A 12,388-nucleotide genomic window follows, 5' to 3' on the forward strand; every position below is an offset into this window, starting at 1 on the left:
GGGGCAACTCAATGAAAGGAAACACTGATTTCTCCATTGCTTTAACTTAAATAAACTAGGCAGTGTATCAATGTGGAACATACCTGCACAAATTTCTAGGAATGAAAACAGAGAAACATGAATGTGCTGCCAATATTCATTCTGACTATTGCTTTTAAAAATGAATGACATGAAAACGTGGCAAAATTTGTTCTTTTTCCACTTCAGACTCATTTCCTCATAAATTCAGTGATAACACTTTCCAAAACTAACATGCACTTTGACAAATCAAATATCTCTTGCTGCTTTTCAGCACCTTTGGAGTTAGTTTATTTTCTGAAGCACAGAAATGATTCAAAACTCTTACCATTGAAGTTTGATGTAAAACAGAAAACATCATATCTGCTTTTATCTTTATCCCAGAACCCATAATTCCTGACTCCAGGCACTGTGTTCTTTCCTCCGCAGGGCTCTCTGGGTTTGGTGATAGGGTACTGAACTGATCCATCGTTGAGCCAGCCTGCATTACACCAATCCAGCCCCGACCTCCATGCATCATACAATTGGTCAAAGGAGGCGATAAGAGAATCTTGGTCCAGACAAGCTTGCTGAGCCTCGTGGAAGTTTAGGTTATAGCGGCCCAGCCGTGGAAAGTAAGGGAATACAACACCTACATCAGAAAGGAAGAAAGAAGGCTATTAGCTGTTTAACCATATAAAAACACAACAGAGGGGAACATCATTTACTGGCCTCAAAAGGACAAATTTAAGGTTAACTATGTGAGATGCCAGAATAATATAACGGCAACTGGTGATTTTATTTCTAGGGAAATTCTCTGTCAGCAAATCAGCTGTTTGGTCTGAGAACATTGTCTGACTATCTCCTGACATGGCAGGCTTCCCTGCGTGATAGCCTCACACTCTTTCTTGCTGGAACCTCACCAGTTCTGTCTCCTGCTCTCAGCTGCAGCCTTTGTACTGACACCAGAACCTCACCCTTGCACATTCTGACAGCATTCTATTCTGCATACCTTATTACCAACCACATGCAGACAAACTGCAGTTAGGTCAGAGGAGGGCAGCAGCAGTGGTTAAGGGATTGGAGATCTTTAGAAGGAAAATGTCAAAGCAAGCAAGGAAAATCAATGGATTATTTTTAGTGGGTTTAGTTTAAGGGACCATTTAAAAGAATGGTCAGCTGATCCTGTTAAATGGCTATAGTGTGGGTTTTAGCCACAGCCCCTCAATGGCGGCAGCACAGAGAGAGGCATCTCCCCCTTTCTGCTGCCACACCTTGGAAGGGGATGCAGCACATGTTCTCCTGCACAGCCAGACAGTTCTGCTAGCCACCATGGAGGATTTGGGGTGCCACCTTCTCCCTGTCCCCTTTTGGGCGGCTAACAGCATAGCCAGACGGCATTCAGAGGAGTGCGAGCAGAGATTGTGGCTGGCCCAAGTGTAGGGAACACAAGGTTGTGGGACGTTTCCTCACAACACATGACGACCAATCATTGACTGGCCCAAACTCTGAGATCAGGTCTTAGCCTTTGAAGAGGGATACAACACAGATAACTTCGGTTTAAAAAGAAGGAGTATCTAAGTAGAGACAGAGGAACCTAGGGAAATTTCAGTATTGTCTGAACAGCAATATTTATTGACACTCACTCACCCCCCTCAACCCTGTAGATTTTCCCACTGCACTTCAATCAAAAAAATCACAGCTGGACACAGGAGAGACATGGCAGACAACATCTCAGAAGAGACCTCCCCAGCTGGCTCTGATAAAATTCAGTGAAGAGCAGAGATAGCACTAACGCAAAAGCTTGGATCACAGCATCCCAGATTTTGGTAGGGTTTCAAAACCTATCTCGGATCTGAATTCAGCAGACAAAGTTCATCAGCCCAGGCTCTATAAGGTGAAACAAAATACCTGATCCAAACAAGATCCAGAGCTGAAGTTTTCTGCTCAACTGTAGAACAGAGTAGAGTAGGGTGGGGAGGAAGTTGGGGTTGAGATGGAGCATTAGGAGAAGGGCCAAAAGGCACCAAGATTAAATAGAAATCTACCTTTCTTTTTATTCTCTCCCTATTCTTGAACTCTAGTTGCTAATTTTCTTATCCTTCGCAAGTCTCTTCTGTTTAAGAAGCTTAAATTACTAGCTATTCGGAACTGTAAACTATGAAAATAAAGGTAATACATATCATGTTATTAACTATGATATCTTAAATAATAAGGTATACATATTCTACATGTTTAAATTCATTCTGGATCTCTTTTTCCTTGTTATTCATTTTACGTTAGGGGTGTCCAAGGATTGAACTACTGAGGGTAATGCTGGCAATTTACCAGAAACAAGGATTGTATCTATTCTGCATATAAATGTGAACAGTCCAAGTTGGGTACCTAAATCCACAAGCAGGCATGGAAAAAAACCTCATTTTCAGAGGTGCTGAGCAGTGACCGGACCGCCCAGTGACTATTGTTGATGTGAGTTTAGGATCTTTAGGTATTGTGTACTGCTGTAAAATACAATTTTATTTAAGTGGCAAACTATGGATTTAGGTGCTTAATGTTTCCACTCACATTTAATAATTTTGGCTATAATGTTTTAACACAGAAATATGCGCACAACTGTAATATTATCTTGTGGGTGTATCTTCCTCAACAGATTAGAAGTTGCTTTTTGTTGGAGTTCATTTACAATAAAAACCTGCAATTGATGAAACTGACTTCCCTCTGCAGTTACACAGAGATGCTGTCTAAGGGTGATTTATATGATAGTTTAGGCTGGATTTGTCCTGTGATCCAGGCTTTGTGTAGCTCCACTTTACCTTGTATTTAATTGTTATCTACTGATGCTGTGCCTTCTTTCCCTATAGCTTTTAATGTTGAATTAATAGGGATGACCTATATTACAAACCTCTCTACTACTGCAGTTACCCTTCCTATGCTTTTGTGCACTAGTTAGTTACCTAACATCTTCAGCTTCAGTTCTTGTCACCGATCTCTATACGACAATCCATCACATACATATTTGGATGGAGCAAAAGACCATCCTGAAGGTTACATTTTTCCAGAGCTGGAAATGGAATCAAAAACTCCTGATTTATAGTCCGTATCTCATCCCATGACTAGATAACGTCTCCTCTCCATAATGGTGATAAATTCAGTTTAGGATTTGGGGAAAAGGAAGACAGTTCCTTGTGTATTTGTCTTTTTCTGCCTATAGATACCTCTTTGGGCACTTTAAATACCACATAAATCTTATGCTGGTAAGAGTCTGGCATGTCCCCACCAAATGTAGTGGTTATGATAATTCTCATCTTTAGCCTTGCCCCTGATTCACTAAAAAGAACTGCATTGTGATTTCGCTTCCCACCCTTTTTTCCATGTCACCATGTCAAATGTAAGTCCTCCAAGACAAAAAACATGCTGACCACACTATCTATGTGCTTCTACCACCCACCCAAGGGATTTTTCTTTGTAGGAAGCTTATTTGCAACCGTCTACCTTAATCCTGGAGGAGTTCATCATGCCAATTTGTTGGAACATTGATATGACTTGTGGAAGGTCAGGGCCCCAAACCTGTGTACCTCTATTGACCTCAGTGGTGCAACTCCTCACTTTGGTGAAGCAGGTTAGAAATCCTTCGAGCATTACACATTTACAATACTAGAGAGTCAAGCTTTCAAGCTCTCTCTCACCAACACAAGTTGGTGCAGTAAAAGATGTTACCTCATCCACCTTCTCTTTCTACTTCCCTGGGAGTGACACAGCTACAACACCACCATTTATAGTACTGTCAATATAGGACCTTTCATAAGTACTCAGTTCACTTAAATATACCCTCTCAAAGAACAGTTTGTCTTCTCTTTACATCTGAAGAAGGTCAAGAAGAACCAAGGCCACTTCAGGTTGCTGTTGAAGATATTTGTAATTAAATGACAGACCCACAATCGCACTTGTTTTAGGATTCTGTACTTATTAAATCAGAGTCCTGAGAACTGGTGATTGTAACGGAAATTAGAATGAGTCCATTAAGTTAGCATGACAACTAATTGAAGTAATGCACATTTCAATAAACATTCCTGTGTTTATTTGAATGATTCATTTTAGTGGACAAACACATGCTTTGGCTTTTACTGCAAGCTTAGTCAAATAAATATTTAGAAAGAGAAAAAGGGAAAAGGAACACAGTTGGGCCCACTTCGTCAAAAGTACCCAGGAACCTAATTCCCATTGATTTTAATGGGAGTTAGGTGCCTAAATACCTTTAAGGATTGGACTTTAGTGCTGAGTTTCTCCCCATAAAATTCACCCTTTTGTGTAGAAGTACTGTTGCTCACATGACAACCAAATTCACTGACTACCCTGTGACACTACAGTACAGAACTGTATTTCCTGCAATACTTCTGGTGAGCTAAGGAAAGTGCCGAATCACCTAATGATTCTCGGGGGGAGGGGGAAATGAAGTGAGTGCAATGATTGTAATTAGCTAGGGATGAGAAATATCAAATTCACCCAATAATATGAATATTGGTACTATTCAGACAGATCTTTGGCTCGTGAACATTCACAGTGCACATTCAAACTCCTATTAAACTCAGTGCATTGAAAACTACTGACAACAACTGATGGCTACATTCCCTCCCCATCCTTCTTTAATCTCATCTTCCATCTGGGGTCTCGAGATACCAGTAGAAGGAAGTCTATTACTTTGTATACCAGTAGAGGAGATACCAGGAGAAGGAAGCCTATTACGTTTACTCTTTATTCTGGCTGAGAAATGCTTTCTTTACGCATGTATTAAGGGATGGGATTTTTGATCAAGTTTATGGGAGCTGGGTGCCCAAATCCCATTGAAAATCAGTGGGAATTGGGTGCCTAAGGAACTTTTGCAAATCCATCTTAAATGAACAGGCCTGTTTGAGAAGTGCCAATTACATTTGTGCTTCTAATGTAATACAATATTTCTAAATACAAACCCAGTATTAGCCTTCTTAAATTCTCTAGTCGCTTGTGTCATGCTCCTAGTGTAAACAAGTGCAGTTTACACTAGTCACCCTTAAAACCATCACAATTGTGCCTTACACAATGAAGTAACCTTAAATAGGACTGTAATGACAGCAGTAAATAGGAGTCGTGGATCTACTGAGGTACCATTATATGCAGTCAGCAAGCTTGTATGGGTGACCATTGTATTTAGAGACAGAAGGCGACAACCCAAAATTCTGTTAGCCTAGATGTGGGTGGGAGTGTGGAGAGGCTATCCATAGCCAGAGTAAAGAAATAGGCTTCCTTTAGTTCTAGTCTAAACAGAAACGCAAGGCTTCTTGTAGCCAGAGTCAACACAGGATACAGTAAGGCTCCCTATATACTGTACTGCAGGGAGCAACCTTACACTGGCAGGGGGATACACTAGATGGCCTAAGCAGCATTTTCCACTTCATGTTTTTATAATTCAGAGTGAACATGGAAACTCCTTCTCTCGCCTTCAGAATCCATCTCCGTCTCCCAGTCTGCTATACTTTTTGGGCTGCTGGGCATTCTCACACTGCTCCATGGATCCCAGATGATCTAGCCATCACTGGGCAGCCAGTTCATCAAGTGGCTCCACTCTCCCGTAATCCTGGCAGGTTTTGTAGGAGACTGTGTGCCAGACCCTTTCACCTCAGCAACAAAATGTATGGATTCTTTATTTGACTTCCATAACAGCTCAGCAGAGGTGCAAAGTGGGACTTGTTTGGTTCACAGGCAGAAGCTTTATGAGCTGCATGAAAGGGAATTCATTGGAAGCTATGCTAAACTTTTCTTTTGGAAGTAGTCTCAATCGCATATATAATTCAAACCATATTTCAATTTCAATGGGTATTAAAAGCCAGACTCTTCTGAACACATTTCCAGTGTGATGTATGGAGATTTAGCTATGCTATTCCATTTATTTCAAAAGCAGTTAGTCATAGAGTTTAAGGCCAGAGGAGACCACCAGATCATCTAGTCTGACCTCCTGAATATCACAGCCCACCAATACCACACAGTACACACACACTAAACCCAGCAACCAAAATTAGACCAAAGCATTACAGCCTGCAAGAGATTAAACTATTATGTGCCACAGGCAGAGAATAGGAGGGGTCAAAGTGCACCAGTATCCGAGGCACTTGCAATATCAAGGAATTGATTAAATGACATATACCCAGATAATCTCAGCAAGAAATCTGCACACACATGCTTCAGAAAAATGCTAAAAAATTCCAAGGTTACTGCCAAGCTGACCTGGAGGAAAATTCCTTCTTGACCCCACAGATGATGATCAGTTTTAGACTTTGAGCATGTGAGCAAGAACCAGCCAGCTACATACCTGAGAGGGAGAATGCTTGGTATCACATCAGTGCCCTGATCCACCCCATCCAGCGTCCCATCTCCAGCCATGGACATGCCTCGTGCTTCAGAGGAAGGAGACAAAAAAAGCCCCAAACCCTCTGGAGGAAGGATGGAGGGAGAATCCCTTCCTGACTCCTGAAGGTAGAGTGACCAGATAGAAAGTGTGAAAAATCAGGATGGGGGTGGGGTGGTAATAGGTGCCTATATAAGAAAAAGCCCAGAATATCGGGACTGTCCCTATAAAATCAGAACATCTGGTCACCCTACCTGCAGGTGACCAGCTGAAGCTCTGAAGCATGAGATTTAGGAACATAGCTTATAAAGCAGAAGGGACTCCCAAAGCTCGCGAGCGCTGCCTCCCACCATGAGAAGAAACCTCATCATACAATCCCAATCATATATTTGTCCAGCTTTCACTTAACACTAATTAAGTTGTTTACCCCAACAACTCCTGTTAGGAGGCTGTTCCAGACCTCACCCTTCTGATGATTAAAACCTTCTTCTAATTTGTTCATGGGCAGTTTAATGCCTCTTTGTTCTTTGTCCCTTAGCTTAAATAGCTCTTCACCTTCCCTGGTGTCTACCCTGCAGATGTATTTATAACATAATCATATCACCTCTCAGCCTTCATTTTGCTAGATTAAACAAGCCAAGCTCTTCCAGTCTCCTCTTATAAGATAAGACCTCCTTTCCCCCGATCATCCTAGCAGCAGTTCTCTGCCCCTGTTCCAATATGATTTCATCTTTCTTGAACATTACTCCTGCCTGAATTATGCACTAAAAAAAATAAAAACTCTGGGCACATTTTAAAATTCTGCAAATTTTATTCGTTATTAATAAATAAATAAATAAATGTGGAGGCTCCAGCATGGCAGTGGGGAGCACTGGCTGCATGGAGGTGGGAGATCACTCAGCAGCCCTCGCCCTCCCCACCCCGAGGACATGGACTCAGCGGTGAGGCTGCACCTGACCCTGACACAGAGCAAGGGCTGGGCCTGCCCCAGAAACACCCTAGGGCCCTGCCCCTCTGTGCCAGGCACGCCAGGTGTGGGCAGACAGGCTTAGTCCAGCAAGAGCCAAGTGTGGAGGGGCATGGGGTGGAGGGGGGAAACCAGGTGTGGGGTGAAAAGGTTCTGGATGGGGCAATCTGGGTGCAGGTGGCTTAGTAGGAGGGTCTGTGTGTGGGAGGGGGGAGGGATCTGGATGCACAGGGGCTCGTGGGGTTCTGGGTGCAGGGGCAATGGAACTCAGTGGGGGATCCAAGTGAAGGAAGTTGGGGCTCAGCGGGGGGGAGGTCTGGGTGTGGGTGGATGGGGTTGGCAGGGGCAGTCTGGGGGTGGGGGAATGGGGCTCAGTAGAGCGTGGGGTGGGGGCCCAGGTGCAGCTGGTTGGGGCTCAATGGATGGGGGTTCAGGTGTGGGGTGGCTTGTCAAGTTGGTTCAGGTGCATAGGGGAGTGGGGCTCATCGGGGTTGGGGTTTGAGGTGGGGGCTCAGCGGAGGTGTGGTCTGGGTGCAGGGATGGGGATCTGGATGCAGGGGGTGAGGCTCGGCATGGTGGGGGTTTGGGTATGGGGGACTCGGTGGGGAGTTCTGGGTATCGGTGGGGGGGGGTGAGCTCAGCAGGTGGGCCCAGTGGGAGGTTCTGAATGCAGGGGGGTGAGGCTCAGCAAGGGGGTCTGGGTATGGGGGGGTCCAGATTCATGGAGGTTGGGTGGATGGGGGAGCAGCTCACCATACAGTGACACCTCCCCCTGCAGCTGAGGAGTGATGAAGGCAGAAAGTGTGGGGAGGGAGCTTTCTGCAGCCAGGAGAGGTTTCTGAGGGTGGGTCTGCCTGCCAGCCCTAGCCACTTCATGCTGGGAAAGTGAACTCCTCCCCTACTCCCAGCCCAGCCAGGACTAGCAGCTGAGCCCAGCACAGGATAGGATCCACAGCCAGATGTCGGGGGTGGAGCTTGATGGAGTGGGAGTTCAAGTATGGGGGGCTCTGTGCAGGGGTAGGGGTTATGGGTGCAGGGGTAAGGCTTAGCAGTGGGGTTTGGGTATGAGGATTCTGATGCACAGGGGTTGGGCAGTCAAAGGGTGGGTCTGACCTGACCCCACATGGGTCTGACATGGCCCCCACATGGGTCTGAGCAAGCCACCAGCCCCCTGTCCCCTCCCCTCCCCTCCCTCCGCAGTAATTTACCTCTCTACCAGCTGCTCTGTGTGCCCCAAAGGATGCACCCGTGCTGCTGGGGAGAGGTGCATGACCGCTCCTGTGGCTTCCCTTTGCTTCCTCATCAGAAAGTAATTTTTCTGCGGGGAAGCAAAGAAATCTGTGGGAGACATGAATTCTGTGCAGTGGCACAGAATTCCCCCAGGAGTAGAGCACGGATGACCAAAAGCAGTTGTCTGATTGACTATATATATATATATCCATGCACAGTACTGAAACTCTAATAAACAATAGTAATAACAATGCATATATTTCTTTGCAGTAGCTCCCCATGATGTGATAGGTGTTGTCTAGAAATACAAAAAGGGATGAGCCAGAGAAGGGGAACAACAAAAGGGATTTTCTGTGCAATCCCAACAAAATTCACTACAGAGAGACAAAGTGGGTGAGGTAATATCTTTTAATGAACCAACTGGGTCGCATAAAAGATTGCCTCACCTACCTTGTGTGTCTAATATACTGGCACAGCACGGCTACAGCTACACTGCAGACAAGATTCACTATAGGCAGCAGCACAGAAGTGGATTTTTAATATTATTTTAAAGTAGTTTGTGGGTGTGTGAATTTAAAAGTATGCACATAGAAGAATATTTATTTCAATTACAGATCCACTGTGAGCTAGACATAAATTAAGAGGAAAATATTACAATACTACTGTTAGCCCAGGGTGCAGAGTACTGTATGTAATGAAAATGTGAAGAGCTCAATTGGATATCATTACATCAACATTAAAACATAGGTAGGGCTCTACCATATTCATGACCATGAAAAACGTATCACAGACCGAGAAATCCGGTCTCCCCCATGAAAGCTGGTCTTTTGTGTACTTTTACCCTATACTATACTAGAGCGTAAATGTATACAAAAGTACACAGTATTTCTCAAAGTGGGGTCCTGACCCAAAAGGGACTGTAAGGCTATTGTGTGTGTGTGGTGGGGGCAGGGGGACGATATTGCCACCCTTACTTCTGTGCTGCCTTCAGAGCTGGGGAGCCGGAGAGTTTGGTGTAGTGCCAACCTTATGTCTGCACTGCTCCTGATCACTGCACTGCTCTCTGGCCACCCAAATCTGAAGGCAGTGCAGAGGCAAGGGTGCCAATACAGTGACACCCCCCTCACACACACACACACAATAGCTTTGCGCCCTTCTCTTGGGTCAGGCCCCCCCCCCCCCAGTTTGAGAAATGCTGATTTAAGAGCTTTATATGTTTATATCTTGCTGTTTTTAAATACATATTTATGCTTTGTTACAACACCATGACAGTTAAGATTTAAATATATGAAACCATGAAATTCAAGATTTTTAAAATGCTATGAGCATGAAATTTACAAAAAATGGACCGTGAATTTGGTAGGGCCCTAAATATAGGGGAAGAGCTGAAGTAAAGAACATTAAATGTAAGCTTTATGCCATCTGGCTTTTGCTTATAAGTAATGTAATAATACCTAGCTTTTATGCTATTTGTCAGTAGGTCTCAAAGTACTTTACAAAGGCAGTAAGTCTCATTATCCCCATTTTACAGATAGATAAACTGAGGCAGAGAGCAGTGACGTGACTTCCTCAAGGTCAGCCAGCAGGCCAGTGGCTGAGCCAGAAATATGACCCAAGTCTCCTGAGTCCCAGACCTATGCTCTATCCACCTGACTACACTGCTTCTGAGAGCAGACAGAAAATATTAATAGTATTTAATAAAGTGGAGTCAATTGACTTAAGTACTGTTCTAAGTGATATTCTTTGGTGTATTCTTGGGTGTATTCAGTTTTGTCCTGTTAAAATGAAATAGAATAATATATAATACAGCAAGCTGTTTAAAAATGTATATCAATTATTAAAAGAATTTATTTACATTGCTATCTGAAAGCTAGGATTGAAATATTGTCCAATTACTACGGACAGTTTATTTTAATTATGTTTCCAGGAGTCCAATACGTCTACAAGAACAACAACACTAATCTGAACTGAAGTAGAGGACGAGGTCACTGAGATGATAAATACACCTTCACCTAGCCAAAGCTTTAGCGTTTTGTACAGTAAACTCACATTGAAGTGATTAGCTTTTTTGTACTGCCAGGGGCATTCCTGGAAATAAATGTTTTGTCTCTCTGCCAATTAGCATCGAAGGACACTGCACTACAGATGTGGAACTTTCCTCCTCTGAGATTGACCTTACTATTTGTAGCAGCTCTGGAATGTTGGGGTAGCAAAGGATGGGCTGATACCCTTTATTTCCCCCCCAAGAAACTGATTTGCTCTGAAGAGATCTCTTTTGCATTGTACAGGTACATACAACTGCAATCAAAGCCTGCACTGTGAAGCTAAGAAATGAGTATGGAGGAACGCAAAGGGAGAGTATGGGGATTACAACACATTAAATATATGCTCACTTCAAAAGTAAGTGTGTTTAATCAAATTTAATCTTCTTAGGAGAAACATTTGTCATTTTCATAACAAATGTTGGAAAGTGTATCTTGGTTATTAAGCGGCTACGTTTGGTAGATCAAAAAGATCACTATTTTTTTTAACATATTGAAAACTTCCAAATATTGATCTAGTTAATTCAGAAAGTTCACAGCTCTGTGTGCATGTACAAGCGTTTTTATGTACAGGCATGACTGTAGAACCCTCACTCACACAAGAACTCCCATTCATTTATCTAAGTGATCACTTCATACACTCCTCTTACAGCAGTTGCTAGTGAGCTGGAACTCTTTTCAGTTTAAATAGGAGGGAACTAGTCAACTTTGAATTCAAAGGTTTCAGAGTAGCAGCCGTGTTAGTCTGTATTTGCAAAAAGCATAAGCTTTTGTGAGCTGCATCCGATGAAGTGAGCTGTAGCTCACGAAAGCTTATGCGCAAATAAATTGGTTAGTCTCTAAGGTGCCACTAGTACTCCTTTTCTTTTTTTGAATTCAAAGGAGCAACACTGATCTGCACCGTCTGATTTCAAATTCGTAATATGATGAAGAATACTTTTTAAGGACAGAAAATTAGCAGTGAGATCTTACCCCCACTCTGGCCCCTTTACGTTTGATAAAAGGGCTGGAGTGGTGTAAAGAGGTCCTAAGAGCTCCATATCCATCTAAGAAAGGATTCTCCCCAGTGATGGCACTGCAAAAGACAGCTGTAAAGCTGACCTTCCAGGACCTTTTGCTAGCCATGGCACAGGGAGCACACTTGATACGGGCAGGATGACCAGATGGCAAGTGTGAAAAATCAAGATACCTTTTTTTCAGAGGGGGGAAAGGGGAGCGATAGTTGTGTATATAAGACAAAGCCCCTAATATCAGGACGGTTCTGATAATATCAGGACGTCTGGTCACACTAGATATGGGGTGGAGGGTGATTGGGGCATGTTGGGGGTCAAATCTCAGCAGGCAACGATTCTGGGCAGAATTTAGGGTAACCACCTTTGTTGGATGGAAATAAGGGTAAACCATGTGAAAATAAGGGATAATGCTTTATTTTAAAGGGACATTTTAGGGAAACACCATTTCCCTTAGCATATCATATATTTTTCTCTCATGTGTACATTTCTACTGCCTGCAAGTATACAATTCAATTATCATAAGTGTCAATTCAGTGTTCAACATGGTACTTAGTATCAATTTTAATACCTCTCAATACATCTTAAAATAAGGGAGGTAGTAGCAGTACTATGGTCCATACAGCAGCCCTCATGGTTGTTTAAGGGAAGGGGAGACTAGCATAGCCCCTCTTTCCCTGGGCTTTGAGCCTCTAAGAGGCTCATCACAGAATCTCACCTAGGTATCAGTCAGTCAGCGTTTGACTTTCTTTGATCAATAACT

General features: G+C 43.4%; 1 protein-coding gene across 3 annotated transcripts in view; it reads right to left on the reverse strand.

Annotated features, from left to right (window-relative positions):
• The window catches only part of HAPLN1 (hyaluronan and proteoglycan link protein 1), a 90,597-nt gene that overhangs the window by 12,265 nt on the left and 65,944 nt on the right, over positions 1-12,388 (reverse strand). For all 3 annotated transcript variants that reach the window (XM_074952820.1, XM_074952817.1, XM_074952818.1), the window contains exon 4: positions 347-649. In XM_074952820.1, coding sequence (XP_074808921.1) covers positions 347-649 — 303 coding nt within the window. The remainder of the gene's footprint in view (positions 1-346; positions 650-12,388) is intronic.

The sequence above is a fragment of the Natator depressus genome, chromosome 5, assembly GCF_965152275.1.
Source record: "Natator depressus isolate rNatDep1 chromosome 5, rNatDep2.hap1, whole genome shotgun sequence".
Lineage (NCBI taxonomy): Eukaryota > Metazoa > Chordata > Testudines > Cheloniidae > Natator > Natator depressus.